Source organism: Podarcis cretensis (assembly GCF_951804945.1).
Source record: "Podarcis cretensis genome assembly, chromosome: 13".
Lineage (NCBI taxonomy): Eukaryota > Metazoa > Chordata > Lepidosauria > Squamata > Lacertidae > Podarcis > Podarcis cretensis.
Window position 1 is genome coordinate 20,797,243 of NC_137182.1, and position 20,117 is coordinate 20,817,359.

At 46.1% G+C, this 20,117-nt stretch overlaps 1 protein-coding gene across 3 annotated transcripts in view; it reads left to right on the forward strand.

The window, feature by feature from the left end:
* Window positions 1-20,117, forward strand: part of ETV4 (ETS variant transcription factor 4) — a 39,291-nt gene that overhangs the window by 8,839 nt on the left and 10,335 nt on the right. For 2 of the 3 annotated variants that reach the window (XM_079949810.1, XM_079949812.1), the window contains 4 exons: window positions 8,125-8,178; window positions 9,536-9,662; window positions 10,838-10,912; window positions 14,157-14,407. In XM_079949810.1, coding sequence (XP_079805936.1) covers window positions 8,125-8,178; window positions 9,536-9,662; window positions 10,838-10,912; window positions 14,157-14,407 — 507 coding nt within the window. The remainder of the gene's footprint in view (window positions 1-8,124; window positions 8,179-9,535; window positions 9,663-10,837; window positions 10,913-14,156; window positions 14,408-20,117) is intronic. The other variant, XM_079949811.1, reaches the window with a different exon arrangement.

A 20,117-nucleotide genomic window follows, 5' to 3' on the forward strand; every position in this document is an offset into this window, starting at 1 on the left:
ATTTCTGAACTTTGAATTTTATTGTTGTTCATGTTTTTACTGTATTTTATGCTGCTTTTACAATTAAGTGTTTTAAATTTGTTGTTAGCTGCCCTGAGCCTGGTTTTTGAACCGGGAAGGGTGGGGTATAAATAAATTTTTTTTATTATTATTATCATCTCCATAGCTCTGCATTTGGAAGGATTCCTATGGTAAATCAGGAAGAACTTTTTGACAGCAAAAGCTGTTTGACAGTGAAGCAGTCTTCCTTGGGGATACAGGGCCGTCTTTACCCCGGGGGTGCAAGGGGTGCGGGGCACCTGGGCGCCGAATTCGGGGGGGGGGCGCCTCTGAAGCCGCCTAAGCTCTTAACTATTTACCAGTTATGAAATAATAAATAGTTTTGATCAAGCTAGAAAAGCAAAATACATATACAGTGGTACCTCAGGTTAAGTACTTAATTCATTTCGGAGGTCTGTTCTTAACCTGAAACTGTTCTTAACCTGAAACACCACTTTAGCTAATGGGGCCTCCTGCTGCTGCCGCGCCGCCAGAGCCCAGTTTCTGTTCTCATCCTGAAGCAAAGTTCTTAACTTGAAGCACTATTTCTGGGTTAGCAGAGTCTGTAACCTGAAGCGTATGTAACCCAAGGTACCACTGTATACCTAGGTGTTACCGAAATGTATACCTACTGTTTCACTAAAGGACTTTCGACTTTGTGCGCTCCTTTACCAAAGACACGCTTGTCATTCGCAACGGCGCCGCACATGCGAAATTAACTCTTACATCAAAATATTATGTTACGTGTTGTATTGAACTGAACTTTCTCCTAAGTTGAATTGAACTTTCTCCTAAGTAGGTGCCTAAACAATACTGATAAGTTGAAGTGTGGTGGTGTTGTATACTTAAGTAGAAGTGCATTGTAAAGAAGTGAGAGAATAAAAAAGTTTGTTTCCTTTTCCTCTCTTTCATAAACAAGAGATTAAGGCGTAAGCGTGGTGTCTGACAAAAGCATAGTAAAAGTAAATTTGGGGGCTAAACTAAATTTGGAGGAGCTGGGCGGATCTTTGCACCCCGGCGGCGTATATGCTAAAGACAGCGCTGTTGGGGCATAGTGGACTTTCCTTCCTTGGAGGTGTTTAAGTAGAGGTTGGATGGCCATCTGTCATGGATGCTTTAGCTGAGATTCCTGCATTGTAGGGGGTTGGACTAGATGACCCTTGGGTCCCTCCCAACCCTTCAGTTCTGTGATTCTATATATTTGTGTCCAATGCTTGGGGGGGGAGGAGGTTCTGCTAATGCAATGGGACTCCCCCTTTTCCTGTGCACCCTCAGAAACTTTTCTGAGGACTCCAGAGGAGGTCAAAGCTCTGTTAAGCATGCCGATATCTGCTGTGCTCATGATGCAGCAATGTTGGGTAAGATGGTAAATATGCAAACTGCCCAAATTGAAAGCCTGTACCAATTTCTTCCAAAAGTTGGGGCCTGCTGAACCCTCCAAATCTCTGCTCTCAGATCCTGACAAATTTGGGTGAACTTTCAATGCCAACCTTCTCCGTTATTTGTTTCTGCCCAAGATTTCTTCCGAAAGCTGATTCCCACAGTGGAAAATATTGCATTCAGAGAAAGGGCCTAGGATTTGGCAGGTGTGTTTTTCCCTAGCTCCCGCTTCTTAAGCATGTCGTTTCAGGAGTCAGTCCTGAGATGTGTTAATTCAGAATCGTCGGTGGTGACAATAATAAACTCTGGGGAACATTATTCTGCAAGTGATCTTACATGGGGGATTTTTAACACCCCGTGTTTTGTAAATGATGTTAAAAATAAGAATGGTTAGAAAGCAGACCCTCAAGCTGAAAAGGGCTCCTTCCCAGAACGCATATTGCTTCTTTGCAACATTCAGGAATGACATACTGGGAGAGAAGGAAGGCATTTGTGAATATTGTAATTTTTTGTGGCGGGGTGGAGTCTTCCTTCAACTCAACTGCTTTGAGTGAGGCAGATTTCGCACCTGGGCCTCCTGTTTCTTTATTTTGTTTATTTAAAACCTTTTTTAAAAAAATAAAAAATCTGCATTTCATCCAAAGGACTTAAAAGTTTTCTGTGCGTTAGCCTAATTCGAATTTTCCGCTCCCATGGAATGGAAACAGGACTATCTCTTCCCATTTCTCCCCCCCCCAAAAAAAAACATCATTCCTTTGAGTTTGATTAGGCTGAGGGTGTGGCCCAAAAGTCAGCTAGTGAGCTTCACTGTGTGCGAAGATTTGAACCTCCCCAAACCAAATCCAGTACTGTGGTACCTCTGGTTGCGTACTTAATTCGTTCTGGAGGTCCATTCTTAACCTGAAACTGTTCTTAACCTGAAGCACCACTTTAGCTAATGGGGCCTCCCACTGCTGCTGTGCCGCCACCGCACGATTTCTGTTCTCATCCTGAAGCAAAGTTCTTAACCCAAAGTACTATTTCTGGGTTAGTGGAGTGTGTAACCTGAAGCGTATGTAACCCGAGGTACCACTGTATTTCAACTCCTCTGCTATGGGAGTCTGCCAGTTCTTACTTTAGATCCTTTCAGGCTTTTGGCTTGTGAAATCTACTGTGTATGTGTCTCTCTCTCTGTGTGTGTGTGTCTGTGTTGACTAGAACCTTGAGATCCACCAATCAGATCTTGATGCAAAATACTTGCACTTAGAATCAAGCTATTCTGATCCCAGGAATCTGCTCGGAGCGCCAGAACTGAACAGAGCTCACAATCCTTCAAATCTACTCCTACTATCATTCCTTGCTTCCTTCACTTCAGTAGTATAATGCGGCATGGGTGGGAATTATTTTGTTGGCGTTAAACATTTGGGAGTCAGAAATCGTTGCTTATCTACTTTAAATTAGCCAGAGATCTACAGCTAGATCAGGGTCTGTCTTCTGCCTCTCCCTGCTATAAGGTACATTCAGAGCTGTGATCTTGCTTCGTTTCTGTGTTTTTCGCTCACACCTGCTTTTTCCGGGAATGGCAGCTTATGCCTTGTATTTCTTTATTTTTAAATCATGCTTGATTGGCATGATACACTCAGTAGACGTCCATATGAAGTTATCACCTTCCATTCAAATAATACTGCTGCAGTTGCCCAAATGTAGCGTTAAAAATAAAAAAAGATAAAAGCTCTGATAATGGAAGATGAGGGGCTGAATAAAGGAGATTGCGGGAGCGGTTTTGCAATTGATTCTACTTCCCAGAAAAGTCCGGGAATGGTAGTTGCTTGAGGAATGGAGGTCCACAGTACAGTGGTACCTCGGGTTACAGATGCTTCAGGTTACAGACGCTTCAGGTTACAGACTCCGTTAACCCAGAAATAGTACCTCGGGTTAAAATCTTTGCTTCAGGATGAGAACAGAAATCCCGCAGCAGTGGCACGGACCTCCAGAACAAATTAAGTTCTTAACTTGAGGTACCACTGTATTACATGGGGGAAACCACGGCTGTGTAAAGTGGTATGATGCCACTTTAAATGTATAGGGTACAGAAACCGCTTAGAAGGGTGCCGTCTCATTTTGCTGTATAACTTTCCTTCTAGTGGGGCTACTGTAAACTGACCCTGTAATCCTCAGATGTAGGGTGGTATACATAAATTGAATAACTTACAATAATAATACCTACTACCAGACCCTTCAAGTGTTCCTGTTTTCCAGGAACAGTCCCGGATTTACAGAAGCCGTCCCGGTTTCTGAGTTGATCCCAGAATCACCACTTTTCCTTAGGACATCCCTATTTTCATCAGAGAAATGTTGGAGGGTATGGAGTTATGTGACCCCTGAGCCAAGTAACTATATAACCTTTAGAAGACATCTCAAGGCAGCCCTGTATAGGGAAGCGGTTGTTTTAATGTTTAATTTTTTTATATACGGGCCTTTTCCTTGTCTTTGGAGAGGCTCTGCCAGCGACTGTGGACAATAACTCTCTGACTTAGGAAAAGGCAGTTTCCTATGTTTGGTATTCCATTTTCAGTTTTCCAGCTTTCCCCCCTTTCCTTTCATTAGTCCAAGCCAGGTCGAAGTAGGGTGTGGAATATCCCTTTAATTCAGTGCCATGTGGAAGGCATTAAAAAGCACCAGCCTCTCAGAGAAGTTCTATTTATACTACGCAAGTGGAAACAAGACATGCATATGAAAGAAACATGAATTGTCCAGGGATGGGGCGGGGGTGGCTCAGGGAATTCAGACTGATGGATTTAAAGTGCAAGTGAAACTGGGCAGTGGATTGCTTATTTTTATCATTTCAGAGATATTACATCATTTTATGTGACATGGTAGCATTTTATAGCTATCCCTGGTAAAATAATAATTTGGTATGACTTGTTCTTGGCTTGCTACCCTAGATCTGCTTTGTTGGCATCTTTCTGCCTTGAGAGACAATGGAGTGCGCTTCTGGGGGTGGCATCAAACTGCTGATGTCCTGCTGCTTCTGGGGTAGTTTGTCACCTGTGAGCCAGTGTGGTGTAGTGGTTAAGAGCGATAGTCTCATAATCTGGGGAACCGGGTTCGCGTCTCCACTCCTCCACATGCAGCTGCTGGGTGACCTTGGGCTAGTCACACTTCTCTGAAGTCTCTCAGCCCCACTCACCTCACAGAGTGTTTGTTGTGGGGGAGGAAGGGAAAGGAGATTGTTAGCTGCTTTGAGACTCCTTCGGGTAGTGATAAAGCAGGATATCAAATCCAAACTCCTCTTCTTCTTCTTCCCCACCCTGGACTCGGCTCTCACCTGTGGCTCCATATCTGTTTACCTGGGTGTCTTCTTCTTTGGCGATCACTCATAGCCGAGTAAGATTGTCTTCCACGAACACGGTTTTAGAAGTGAGTCTGTAAGTGACTGTGGAGGCCAATTCTGGATCCACACTTCCTTCCACAGTGGGGACATAGGTTTCTGGACCAGAGTTGATCATGGTGAGGGTTTGCCAAGTGTGCCTTCCTCTTAGCGCGTTTCTCCCTTTTGTCCCGAGTTTGAGCGTCTTCAAAGCCCATGATACCTTTGGTAAAGGCTGTTCTTCAACTGGAGTGCTCGCAGGCCAGTGTTCCCCAGTTGTCGGTGTTTATACTACATTTTTTAGATTTGCCTTGAGAGAGTCTTTAAACCTCTTTTGTTGACCACCAGCATTGCACTTTCCATTTTTAAGTTCGGAATAGAGTAGTTGCTTTGGAAGACGATAATCAGGCATCCACACAACATCCAACGAAGTTGGTGTTGAAGAGTCATTGCTTCAACACTGGTGATCTTTGCTTCTTCCAGTACACTGGCATTAGTTCACCTGTCTTTCCAAGTGACGTGTAAAATGTTTCGGAGACACCGTTGATGGAATCTTTTGAGGTGTTTGAGACAGTGTTTATAAGTAGTCCATGTTTCACAACCATACAGTAAGGTTGGTAGCACAATAGCTTTGTAAACAAGCATTTTGGTTCCCCTGTAAATGTCCTGGTCCTTACTCACAGAGCTCAGTTTTAGCTGGGAGTAAACCTTGTTGAACTTGATACGGAAGGGGGGGCATGTCTTCTTCACCTTCTTCTTCGCTACAATATATCCATTTACTTCCAATTGTCAATGTCAAAAGGGACTAAAATCTATAAAATTCATAGAAACTCAACGTGCCAATTTGCTCAATTTCTCTAGGACTCCACGACACCTCCCCTGTCCTCCATAATCCCTCAAGCAAGTTGTCAAGACCCTAATCCTGTCAAATCACTCTACCAAGCCTTTCCTCCAGGCAATGCCAGTACATGGACCATTGTCTTCTCATAACCGGTACTCAGGATGTGCTTATCTGCGCATATCTCCAGCTCTGCATATTTCCCCCTCCCTCCTCCATATGTTAATCCTGTGTAACCCAACCTCTTCTTAATGTATTCATGATGTAATCTGTGTAACCCAACCTCTTTTTAATGTATTCATGATGTAACTGGGATGTATTTTGCACTGTATTCTGGGACATGGAGGGAAGTTTCAAAAGTTCATGTCACCCCTTTCTCGCTGTTCAATCTCGCCTTGAACCTGTTGCGCAATAAACTTGGATCTTCTGCAGCTTGCTCCTGTCTCCGGCTGAGCTCATTTTCCTCCGCAGGGACGCGCGGACTTAGTCCGACGAGCTGGGTGGCAGAGCAGCCTCGCACCCAGATTTTACCATAACAAACTCAATATATAAGGACTGTGCTGTCAAATTCCCTAACCTAGACTATTGCTTGGGAAACCTAATGGAAGCCAGAGAGTGATCACAGAACAGATAAAGGCAGGAGATCCCTTTTCACAGAAGCCATTTAGCTTTTAGCATTGACTATGTGTGCAGTCAGCTGCCTTTTTGCAGTGAATAGGCTGCCCATCCCTGGTGCGATATAATCTGCGTTCCTACCAGGGCATGCCACATTTCTTACTCTCATACGACATCCCTTTCCTGGCTTCCTCCCCATTTCGATATCCCCCCAAAACCTTGTCTTTGCATTTAAAAGTTTCCCTTCTCCATCTCTTTGCCATCTTGCAACTGTATATTGCAACCCTGTTCTTGTTCTTAGGAGACCCACTGGCGAAGGAAGGGGGTGTGATGGGTGCAGCATGCCCCGGGTGTCATCCCTGGGGGGGGGGGTGATATTGCTGCCCCTCCCCCCAGGATGCTCGTCGCGGGCAGCGCCCCCCTGGGACACTCACCCCGCCCCTGTGGGTGGCTAGCTCCGCCCCTGGGTGCACTGACCTCATTCCCCTCAGGAAGTTATACAGTGGTACCTCAGTTGTCGAATGTAATTCATTCCGGAAGACTGTTCGACTTCTAAGACGCTCGAGGTGCAGTGGGCGGTTAGCAAAATCAATTGAGAAACGTGCCTCAGAAGCCATTCAACTTCCGCAGCGCGTTCGAAAACAGAAGCATTCACTTCTGGGTTTTCGGCGTTTGAAAACTGAAACATTAGTCTTCCGAGGTGCTTGAAAACTGAGGTACCACTGAAATTCCCTGGAAAGGACTGACTCTTGAACCACTTAGGAAATTGTAGCTCTGCGTGGCGATCTGGGGTCTCTAACAACTGGTGTTTGAAATTAGCCAAACACGTTATGTGTCTAATTGCGACCATGTGGAGATCTCTGGATGCCGGGCTGGCGACTGGGGAAAGCAAAATGTCACCTAGAGAAGGATCTGAAATATTTTCCTCGAAGCTTGAATTCAGTTTCATTCTGCATTGTTTTATTTGGTGTTTTGATGTGTTGTAAACCCCTTTGAGATTTCTCCTTTAAAATATAAAGTGGCGTAGAAATGGCTTGCTGGTTTTTGAATGTCTGAGGTAGATTTTTTTCAATTTCGTTGTTCTGTATGGGACAATGACAATAAGGATTAATGTATAAATGAGCAACAACAGCAAACATCAATGAAAAGAAATGGCACTTAGACAATCTGTGGTGGTGACGGCAGCCTAGGTTTAAGGTACCAAATAAGTTATATACCTGAGTTTCTAATGCTGCTAACAACCCTCAGCACCCTTAACAAACTACAGTTCCCAAGGTTCTCCTCAGCAACTCAGTGAGGCCGAGAGATGGTGAATGCCCCAAGGTCACGCAATAAGCTTATGGCTGAGTAGGGATTTGAACCCCAGTCTCCCAGGTCCTAGGCCAGCACTCTAACCACTATGCCACACTGGCTGCCACAAGCAGCTTGCTCTGGCTTGCCTTATCTCTTGCTGCTTGTACCTTACTGTGGTCTGGATCCCTCGGCTGCATGGCGCTGCTCTTTTGTGGCACCCTGTCTCTTGAGCTGGACCAAGCTAGCCTGGGCTTCTATTGCAGCATCGCCCAAAGCACTAAGAGATCGGCGCTGCACAGTGGGAAAGGAAGCAGAGCACCTGAGTTTCTGAGCCACCGGAGGGAGGAAAACAGCTAGCCGTGCTAATGGGCGAACCTACTGGGGGGAAAAGATTACGTAGAAGTGACTGGAGTCCCAAGGGAGAAACTGGCTCCCGTCTCCTGGCAGTGATCCTTTTCCCATCGTCTCATGTGCAAGCTAGTTCTCCACATCCCTCCCCACTCCCCCCCGCCACAATCCCTGCTGCCTTATTTCTTCTGGAGCCTGGTTTTAATAGAGCGCCGAGTTTGATGCCAAACGTTGCTCTCTCTCCTCTCTTGCCCTTTTGCAGCTCAAGTTCCAGACAGCGATGAGCAATTTGTGCCTGACTTTCATTCAGAAAACTGTAAGTACTCTGGCTGGGGAGATGGCGAGGAGGAGGAGGAGGGGAAGGTAGGGCTTTAGTGGGAGAAACCAGAAGGTGGTGAAAATGTCTGGAACGCCAGCATGGCTGATCCCTTTCGCACAACTGGGATGTGCTGAACTGGGAAGTGGGGAACCTCAGGCCTGCGAGCCAGATGTGGCCCTCAAAATCCCTCTGCCTGACTCTGTCACACCCATCATGCTTTGCAGCCTCCTTGAATGCTTTCCCTCCTGCCCCCACCCCCATCTGCACTCTGACAGTGCTTTTGGCATTGTCCAGGGCAGCTGTCTACCAGCTCCATCTGGTACACAGATTGAGACCCTACCTGCCTACAGACTGTCTCGCCAGAGTGGTGCATGCTCTGGTTATCTCCCGCTTGGACTACTGCGATGCGCTCTACGTGGGGCTACCTTTGAAGGTGACCCGGAAACTACAACTAATCCAGAATGTGGCAGCTAGACGGGTGACTGGGAGTGGCCGCCGAGGCCATATAACACCGGTCCTGAAAGACCTACATTGGCTCCCAATACGTTTCTGAGCACAATTAAAAGTGTTGGTGCTGACCTTTAAAGCCCTAAACGGCCTCAGCCCAGTATATCTGATGGACTGTCTCCACTCCCATCATTCAACCCAGACACTGAGGTCCAGCTCCGAGAGCCTTCTGGTGGTTCCCTCCCTGCGAGAAGTGAGGTTGCAGGGAACCAGGCAGAGGGCCTTCTTGGTAGTGGCGCCCTCCCTGTGGAACGCCCTCCCATCAGATGTCAAGGAAATAAACAACTATCTGACTTTTAGGAGTCATCTGAAGGCTTAGGGAAGTTCTCAATGTTTGATGTTTTATCATGTTTTTAATATTCTGTTGGGAGCCGCCCAGAATGGCTGGGGAAACCCAGCCAGGTGGGTGGGGTAGAAATAATAAATTATTATTATTGTTTGGCTTGCCTGGAATTAGGCTAGAGAGGGAGATGTAGAAGCTAGCCTGCTGTACAAAGGGAAGTAAACCCTACACAAATCCAAAGTAGCACCCCTGAGATGGTTGGATGGTGCCCTATTACGCCGCCTTCTGGCAACTCCTGCAGCCAAGCTGGTGCCAAACGTCTTTCTCTGCTTTCCTTTGGACTGAAGCTGAGAGAGCCCAGGACCTCCATACACACTGCCCAGGCTTGGCCTTCCAAATGTTGGGACTACAACTCCCATGATGGCTGGCCACTGGCCACGCTGGACTGGGGCTGATGGGAGTTGGAGTCCGATAGCTTCTGGAGAACCACGGGCTCCCCAACCCAGTCGCAATGCAGGCTCTTTCCTGTCGGAAGGCTTTGACGCCTCAATTTCCTTTTCCCAGTAGCCCTTCACAGCCCTCCAGCTAAGATCAAGAAGGAGCCTCAGAGCCCATGTTCGGAAGCAGCGGGGTCCTGCCGGCGCAGACAGCCTTACCAGTACCGTAATGGGGAGCAATGCCTTTATGCCAGGTAATGTTTTGGGTGAGTGGGTTCCAACCCATCTCCCCTGATCTGACATTCACCTGAAGCACACCTGTCATTATGAGATGCGTTTCCAGTGTTCCTTGAAAGCGTTAAGAATAGATGTGCTTGCAATCTGTCTGTACGAGGATTCCACTAACTCAACCTTCTTCAAGTGGCTGGCCAGTAAGATATGCCCTTTTCCTCGTCACTCCATCCCACCTCTTTCCCCAAAACAGCCAGCCAGCGTTCCGTGTCCACAGTTCTTATTACGTTGCTTTGGAGATTTCCATCCCATCCATCTCTTCCCCACATTTTAGGACTCCCCTAGCCCAATATTTTTTTACACTGCTGCAAACTTTGAGGTTTTCCCATGTCTGCTGATACCAGTAGGTGGTCAGTAAGTCAGTAAGACTTGATTTAAATCATTTTTTTTACAGAAAGACTGACTCTTGCTGGTATAATCTTAATATTTACAACCAGATGACGGTTTCATTTTTGGAACAATAAATTTTCAGAGTAGTTTTTACAGTTATATATTACTAATTTGGTTATACTATTAGAAATACATGGAATTATTGTGAGATTTAATAACTTAACTGCTTATATTTGGACAACTCTTCTGCTATTCTTTATTGGAAGGAGAAAAATAACCACTTCCTTAATAACAATTTAAAGAATTTACTTAACTAAAACAATAACGTTATAGCACGTGTATCCATGTTTGTTAACTGATGCGGTTAAACATTTTTTTTTTTAAAAAAACTTAGACCGAGTTTTAGCACACATGAAAAACTTAAAACAAATCCTTATTTCCTAATGAATAGCCTTTGGACTATAATGTAACTTAAATACAAAACTATTTTTAGAAAGATTCCCCCCCCCCCAAGCATTTTTTTAAAAAAATAAATTTGATTTAAATAAAAAAACCCATTTTTTTTTAAAAAAAAAATCAGTGCTTTTTATCCACCCTGGCTGATACTCTCCTCTTGTGCATGGGTGGTGCCGTTTTGGCTATGTAACGATCCATACCCAGAGAATGAGGATGCTTAGAAAAATGAGCAACTGTTTGAGAATCGCACCAGTTACCATGTGTCAGGGTTATGCTGGGATAAGTGGAGGAGGTCAGTGGGAGCAAGTAAGATGTATATCCGTCTGCAACTGATGCTTGCGTATTTCTCTAGGCAAGAGTCAAACTTTGTGAGCTCCCACGGCCTACCCCAGGCTGCGCCCGGACGGGCATACCTTATGGAGCACAGGTGAGCCATGGCATTGAGCAGGTATCGTTTCGCAATGCATCCCAACCAATCCTGGAGGCTCAAGCTTGACCTTCCAGCCACCAAATGCCAGGAGTCCTTGAAAGACTTTAATGTTTCTGTAGGGATGGATTTAGACACCAGGAGAGGATATATTGCCCAGTTGTCATCCTTCCTTGCTCACATTAGCAAGATCAGCAGAGTAGCATCCTTTGCAGGTTAACCTTGGAAGCTAAGACAAGGTGGATTTAACCTTCTAGAAACAATAACCCAGGATGCCATAAGGCAGACTGGATTTTCCTGGTATTACCCCTTCCCTTTAAAAAGCAACAATCACACACACATTGTTTTGTGAAGAAATAAAAGTAGTGTTTACTTACATAATCTAGGTCAGTGTTTCCCAACCTTGGGCCTCCAGCTGTTTTTGGACTACAACTCCCATCATCCCTAGCTAGCAAGACCAGTGATCAGGGATGATGGGAATTGTAGTTCAAAAAAAACAGCTGGAGGCCCAAGGTTGGGAAACACTGATCTAGGTATCAGAGCAGCGATTACAGTAGCAATATGAAGGCAGGCTTATAACTACTAAGTTACAAAAGTACAAAATCTCAGTTCAAAAATGATGAGCTCAGACATGCACATGGGGTCAGCTAGGAAGCCCAATGAAGATGGAGGAGGCAGGAAGGAAGTATATAGTGTCACAGCTTCCTGCCAAGGAAGACAAAGGAAGTGATCTCACGGAGTTCTCTCTAGCATATTTTACAGGAGAGCTCTATGAGCCTCAGCCCCTTCATACGCCTCTCTAGCAAAATATGAATTGTTGGTCTGACTGCAATAATATTTCCTCCGACATATGCTAAGGCTAGGGCTCTGGTGGGCCTCTGGGGAAGAGGGTGCTACACATGTGGTCCAGCTGCTTTAAACACTACCAGCTCCTGAGCTAAGTAGTCAACTGGATCACTAGTGGGTAGGGCAAGGAGGGGGAAGCTGGGGTCCTCCGGCTATTGCTGGTCCACAAATGGTCATCAGTGGGCAGACACTATGGGAGTTCTAGTCCAACAACATATGGAGAGCTGCAGGTTGGGCAGGGACCCTACATTGCTTGGGCAGGGTCCCTACATTTTAAATTTTATTTGTTTTTAGTGGCTGGGTTGGCGAAAGAGCCCCCTGAATCTTGACTCTTATTTCAGAAAAGCTTTACTCTACCTTTTGGTTCTAGGGACATGGGTGGCGCTGTGGGTTAAACCACAGAGCCTAGGGCTTGCCGATCAGAAGGTCGGCGGTTCGAATCCCCGCCACGGGGTGAGCTCCCGTTGCTCGGTCCCTGCTCCTGCCAACCTAGCAGTTCGAAAGCACGTCAAAGTGCAAGTAGATAAATAGGTACCACTCTGGCGGGAAGGTAAAGGGTGTTTCCGTGCACTGCTCTGGTTCACCAGAAGCGGCTTAGTCATGTTGGCCACATGACCCAGAAGCTGTACGCCGGCTCCCTCGGCCAATAAAGCGAGATGAGCGCCGCAACCCCAGAGTCGGTCACGACTGGACCTAATGGTCAGGGGTCCCTTTACCTTTTGGTTGTATATCTTTTATTTTTATTTATTATATTTCTGTACCACCTTTTCTTCCAAGGAGCTCAAAGTGGAGCACATGGTTCTCCTCTCCAGATGCTGTTGAAACAAAGTTCCCATCAGGCCTAGGAAGCCTAGCCAACAGCCAGGGATGGTGGGAATTGTAGTTCTGCAACATCTGGAGGGCCAAAGGGTACCCCACATCTGGCGCTGTGGTCTAAACCACTGAGCCTCTTGGGATTGCCGATCAGAAGGTCGGCAGTTCGAATCCCCGCAATGGGGTGAGCTCTCGTTGCTCGGTCCCTGCTCCTGCCAACCTAGCAGTTTGAAAGCACGCCAGTTCAAGTAGATAAATAGGTACCGCTGCAGTGGGAAGGTAAATGGTGTTTTTGTGTATTCTGGTTTCTGTCATGGTGTTCCGTTGCTCCAGAAGCGATTTAGTAATGCTGGCCACATGACCCAGAAAGATGTCTGTGGACAAACTCTGGCTCCCTTGGCCTGAAAGCGAGATGAGCGCTGCAGCCCCATTTGACTGGACTTAACCATCCAGGGGTCCTTTACCTTTACCTTTACCTTTACCTTTACCTTTACCTTTACCTTACATATGTTAGTCTTAGAGGTTTCACAACACACTCTCTCTGTGTGTGACAGGCTAATACATCGCTCCCCAGAATGGTTTAATTTTAGAATTCAAACAAACTTCCAGGAAGCTCCTCTGCCCTATCCCATAATCCAAACCCAGCAAAGAGATAGAGAGACAGACAGAAAGGCAGATGTAGAGATCTTCAGAGCTGAGCATCATGTTCACTTTTCACTTCCAATGCAACACATGCCTGCAGGCTATCTGTGAGTGCCCATTTTTCCGGGGTATGGCTAAACCCCAACTAGTCTCGGCCTGCTCCCGACCAGTTAGCCTATTTGGCGCCTTCCCAACCCGGCATGCCAGAGATCAGAAACTCGGGCTGCTTGGAGATGTTGTGCATGATGCAAGCTTACCTGCAGCTAAGCCCTGCTGAATTCACCTGGCATTCCAGACTCCGGTAGTTTGCGTACCTGGGAGCCTTTGCTGCAAAATGGGCGATAGCTCTGTCGGTGGAGCAGGAGGCTCTGAATCTCAGGGTGTGGGATAGAGCCCCATGTTAGGTAAAAGCTTCCTGCATTACAGGGGGTTGGACTAGATGATCCTTGAGGTCTCTTCCAACAGTTCTACGATTCTACAAAAGGGTGGTGGCTGTACACTCACATTGCTTTGTATGGGGGAGCTGGCCAGCTTGTACGGTCGTATCTTGGTTTTTAAACAGCTTAGTTCTCAAACATTTTGGCTCCTGAACGCCGCAAACCTGGAAGTGACTGTTCCGGTTTGCGAACTATTTTTTGGAAGCCGAACGTCCGACGGGGCTTCCAATTGGCTGCAGGAGCTTCCTGCAGCCAATCATTAGCTGTGCTTTGGTTTCTGAACATTTTGGAATGATGGACTTCCGGAATGGATTCCGTTCGACTTCCAAGGTGCGACTGTAGTGCATTTCTTAAATGTTAGCTTTCGCAGGAGGCCTTTTAAGCAAAATGCCTGTAGTTGCGCCCAGCGCCGGGCAGGGGAGGGTGAGACTAGATGATCACCAGGGTTCCCTCAAAGTCTATAATCCTGTTATTCTATGCCCACTGTCTTTCTGTCCTCATACCAGCTCCTCATACCAGCTGCGTGGCGAGATGGGCCAATCCTTCCCCACCTCTCAAGCCTTGGGATCGGACGCCCCGACGGCTTATCAGCGCCCGCTGTCTGCCCCATGCGTCCCGTACCCCACCCAGGGCTTCAAGCAGGAGTTCCACGACCCAATGTATGACCAGGCAAACCCGCTGGGGGCCAGTGGTAGCTCCCGGTACGCGGCAGGAGTGGTAATCAAACAGGAGCAGATGGACTATGCTTTTGACGCAGGTAGGCAGTGAGAGAGTCGGGCTGAATTGTGGTGTGTGTGTGTGTGTGTGTGTGTGTGTGTGTGTGTGATGAGATGAGATACTCTAGTACATGGGTAGGCAAACTAAGGCCCGGGGGCCGGATCTGGTCCAATCGCCTTCTGAATCCGGCCTGCAAATGATCTGGGAATCAGCCTGTTTTTACATGAGCAGAATGTGTGCTTTTATTTAAAACGCATCTCTGGGTTATTTGTGGGGCCTGCCTGGTGTTTTTACATGAGTAGAATGTGTCCTTTTATTTAAAATGCATTTCTGGGTTATTTGTGGGGCATAGGAATTCATTCATCCCCCCCCAAAAAAATATACAGTGGTTATATACACTTCAGGTTACATACGCTTCAGGTTACAGACTCCGCTAACCCAGAAATAGTGTTTCAGGTTAAGAACTTTGCTTCAGGATGAGAACAGAAATTGTGCAGCGGCAGTAGCGGGAGGCCCAATTAGCTAAAGTGGTGCTTCTGGTAAAGAACAGTTTCAGGTTAAGAACGGACCTCCGGACCGAATTAAGTACTTAACCCGAGGTACCACTGTAGTCTTGCCCCCCCACAAGGTCTGAGGGACAGTGGACCGGCCCCCTCCTGAAAAAGTTTGCTGACCCCTGGTCTAGTATTTTTCTTCAGCACAGCCCTGCAGAGTCGTCTTGGTGGGGCCGCTTGTCTGAAGGGTGGGGTGGGGTTGGGGTGTCATGCACAGAGCTCCCAAAACATGGAAGTGGTCCTTTAAAAATAATACATTTTTTATGCTTTTCAGGTTTATACATTTCACTATTTACAATCATTTTAACATTCAAAACTCGACTTCCTTCCCCCCTCTTTCTGCAGTTCTGTAATGTACCTTAATGCACAATCACACAGCCCGTTTTGTGTGTGTTTTTTAAAAGCCGCTTTTTCTTAAGCTATTGATTATGTTATGGAAATGTACAAGCTTTTCGGGTTCATAGAATTCTTCATCAGCCAACTATCACTTCGATGAATCTCGAAAGCTTGCAGCCTCCCATCTCACACTCAACTGCTTCCCCAAACTCATTGGTCTTAACCGTCTCAGTATTCTTCTACTTTTGGGGCAACAATGACAAAATAAGTCTATAAGATATTTCTTTCTTTCTTTCTTTCTTTCTTTCTTTCTTTCTTTCTTTCTTTCTTTCTTTCTTAAAAGAAAGCCACAGGTCACTTTCAACCAGGCTGCACCTCTCCCCCTCCCTCCCTTTCTTTGACTGAGAGGCAATCTTTTCTTTCTTTACTCATTTCCTTTTACTTCTCAGCCTGGAATGTTTCTGTGCTCAGTTTCATAGCTTGCAAGCTAATGAGCCTGTGAGATGTGATCAAAAGGTGGCGGCTGTTCTTTAGGCAAACCTACCCTCCTCTCGCGCATCTCACTGTGGAGGGATAGCTTACGGACTGCAAGATTTCTGAATAAGTTCTTCCAGGGCCATCTTCAGCTACAAACCTCCTACAAACCTCTCCCCTGCCCTGGATAAATGACACCCACTCCAGTGAGATTGGTCCTCTCATTCAGTTTTTTTCAATAGCCTTCTAAAACCAGAGTGGGAATCACACTGGGCTTGGCATTTATGCATCTATACAAAGGTCCCACTTAATCATACTTTACTTTTTCTTTTCTTTTATATCATTTTTATTACGTTTTCTGTTTTGCAATTTTAAATACAGTGGTACCTCGGGTTACAGATGCTTCAGGTTACATGCGCTTCAGGTTACAGACTCCGCTAACCCAGAAACAGTGGCGTAGCGTGGGGGGTGCAGGGGGGCCCGGCTGCACCGGGCGCAACATCTGGGGGTTAGGGTTAGGGGGCGCAAATCCACGGGTTAGGGGGCGCAAATCCACGGGTTAGGGGGCGCAAATCCACGGGTTAGGGGGCGCAAATCCACGGGTTAGGGGGCGCAAATCCACGGGTTAGGGGGCGCAAATTACTTGCCTTGCCCCGGGTGCTGACAACCCACGCTACGCCACTGCCCAGAAATAGTACCTCGGGTTAAAAACTTTACCTCAGGATGAGAACAGAAATTGTGCGGCGGCAGTGGAAGGCCCCATTAGCTAAAGTGGTACCTCAGGTTAAGAACAGTTTCAGGTTAAGAACATACCTCCAGAACGAATTAAGGTCTTAACTTGAGGTACCACTGTACTTGTTTAAACATCCAGTACACTTCCGAGCACAATTCAAAGTGTTGGTGCTGACCTTTAAGGTCCTAAACGGCCTCAGCCCAAGATACCTGAAGGAGCGTCTCCACCCCCATCGTTCTGCCCGGACACTGAGGTCCAGTGCCGAGGGCCTTCTGGCAGTTCCCTCACTGCGAGAAGTGAAGTTACAGGGAACCAGGCAGAGGGCCTTCTCGGTGGTGCCGCCTGCCCTGTGGAACGCCCTCCCAGCAGATGTCAAGGCAATAAGCAACTCTTTTATTTTTAAAAGAAGGCGGCCCTGTTTAGGAAAGTTTTTAATGTTTGATGCTGTATTGTTTTTAATATTTGGTTGGAAGCTGCCCAGAGTGGCTGGGGAAACCCAGCCAGATTGGCAGGGTATAAATAATAAATTATTATTATTATTATTATTATTATTATTATTATTATTAACAATAACAATGACTTCCCTTCTTCTCTTTCCATGGTTCATTTTGCATGCCATATATCCCTCCATATTTCACATAAACTAAACCATTCAGTATTCTGTTATCACATCCACCAAAACTTATTTACACTGTTGAATTTATCTTACTGCTACCAGCGTTTTTAAATGAACACAATTCTCACCCATATATTCAGTAAACATTTTCCAATCTTCTTTAAATGTATGTTCTTCTTGTTCTCTTATTCTATATGTTAAATCTGCAAGTTGCACATATTCCATCAGTTTTTAAGTTGCCATTCTTCTTTAGTTGGGACCTCACTCATTTTCCATTTTTGGGCTAACAAAACACGGGCTGCAGTGGAATTTCCCTCTGAATTATCCCCAACAAAAAGGACTCTGGGTTGTGGTTTGTGTTTTTTTTTTGAAAGGTATTTTAAAATATTTTTTTCAAGTCATTGTATATCATTTCCCAATACTCTTTTACCCTTTTACAAGTCCACCACTTATGAAGAAAAGTACCCTCAACCTCGTTACATCTCCAGCACTTATCTGATTCAGACTTATACATTTTAGCAAGTCTCCTCATAGTTAGATACCATCTGTAAATCATTTTCAGGTAGTTTATGTAATTATTCAATGGCCCCGCTTAATCATACAGTGGTACTTTGGTTCTCAAACGCCTTGGTACTCAAAACAACTTGGAACCCAAACACTGCAAACCTGGAAGTAAGTGTTCTGGTTTGTGAACCTTTTTTGGAAGCCGAACGTGCTCCGTTTTGAGGGTTACACTTCCAATTTGAGTGCCACACTTCCATTTTGAGGGTTATGCTTACAATCTGAGTGTTACGCTTCCAGTTTGAGTGCCATGCTGAGGTGGATCTGTTTTTGCTATTTATTTTTCATTTCTATTTCTGTGGCTTTTTTGTTTTTGTTTTTGTGACTGTGTGGAACCCAGTTCAGCCACTGATTGATTGATTGTGTGACTGCAGTACATTGTTTATTGCTTTCATTTTATGGATCCATGGTCTCGTTAGATCAGGAGTAGGCAAACTAAGGCCCGTGGGCCGGATGCAGCCCAATCGCCTTCTCACTCCAGCCTGTGGACGATCTGGGAATCAGCGTGTTTTTACATGAGTAGAATGTAGAACGTGTCCTTTTATTTAAAATGCATCTCTGGGTTATTTGTGGGACCTGCCTGGTGTTTTTACATGAGTAGAATGTGTCCTTTTATTTAAAATGCATCTCTGGGTTATTTGTGGGGCATAGGAATTCGTTCATATTTTTTTTCCAAAATATAGTCCGGCCCCCCACATGGTCTGAGGGATGGTAGACCGGCCCACCGCTGAAAAAGGTTGCTGACCCCTGCGTTAGATAGTAAAATTCATATTAAATTGCAGTTTTAGGGGTTGTTTTTCAAAGCCTGGAACGGATTAATCCATTTTGCATTACTTTCTATGGAAAAGCGCGCCTTGGTTTTGGAAACGCTTTGGTTTTGGAACGGACTTCCGGAACGGATTAAGTTTGGGAACGAAGGTACCTTTGTACTTTTCTGTGTACAAAAAGAAACGGGCAACCCTTTCATCTGGCCAGAGACTTTTATCTGGCCTGTGAGGTCGTCGGGATTTCCTTTCCATCCACCCCCTTGCTTAAATTGCACCTTCCCTTTTCAGCTTATCAAACCCCGAGGGCACGCAGTTATTCCGCACTGGGGTGGCGTGACATTTTGTGACCTTCAAATACAAGCAGGGAGGGAGAGAAGAGGCGCTGCTGTGCTTCTTCTGAAGGCCTGGCATTGCGTTGCATTGCATAACCTTGAGCCGCCTCCCCCGCCTGCCTCTGCTTCCTGGCAAGGAGCCCTCCTGTTGCTGAATGGAGCAGAAAGGAATTTCATTCACAAAATGGAGGCACAGGAACTGGGGTCTGGGCTGGCGGGGTGTCGGATTACAGCAAGGCTGCTCTCCTTATGGGCAGCTGACATCAGCACACAGGCTGGTAACCGGAGCCAAATCTTGCTTGGCTCGAAGCCCAGAGGGAAGAAAGTCTGGGCATGTAACTTCGGACTCCCCGAGGCGTCGAAATGCCTGGGTAGAACAGGGGCTTCTTTGGCTGCCAGAGAAGCCGGAAAAAAAACCAGCCCCCTCTTTCCGGCAGCCCTTAATTTTCTCCATGGGCAGCCTTTAAAGGCTTTTCCTGGGCTGCCCCATCCTCTCTGCTGAACCTTGCAAAACCGCAGGCTGCTTTGGGGAGAGTAGCCCCTCTTACCAATGTTATAAGAAAAAACTGGTCCTTTTCCATTAGAGCCCTTATAGAGTCCTTATGTAGGTTCTCTATCGGTAGGAGAAAAATAACAGAGGCCAACCAGAGAAAGTTGAGAAGCAAAGCAGCTAGTAAGCCTGCTCTTTATTAAACTGTTGCAACAGGGTACTCAACCCCCCCATAAGACCTTGTTGTTGTTGTTTAGTCGTGTCCAACTCTTTGTGACCCCATGGACCAGAGCACACCAGGCACTCCTGTCTTCCACTGCCTCCCGCAGTTTGGTCAAACTCATGCTGGTAGCTTCGAGAACACTGTCCAACCATCTCGTTCTCTGTCGTTCCCTTCTCCTTGTGCCCTCCATCTTTCCCAAATGAGGGTCTTTTCCAGGGAGTCTTCTCTTCTCATGAGGTGGCCAAAGTATTGGAGCCTCAGCTTCACGATCTGTCCTTCCAGTGAGCACTCAGGGCTGATTTCCTTCAGAATGGATAGGTTTCATCTTCTTGCAGTCCATGGGACTCTCAAGAGTCTCCTCCAGCACCATAATTCAAAAGCATCAGTTCTTCAGCGATCAGCCTTCTTTATGGTCCAGCTCTCACTTCCGTATCCCACTACTGGGAAAACCATGGCTTTAACTATACGGAACTTTGTTGGCACCATAAGACCTTAGAATTCCTATAACACCAACTTTTAAACATTTAACCCATGCATTTGAAATGCACTGTTTGGAGCTGTGTTTCAGTGTTGGGTTTTAATGCTGGGGGGGGGGGGGGCAGGCTTGTGGGGCAAAAAGAGCTTTAGTTGAGCTCAAAACATTAAAGCAATTTAGTGTAATAAT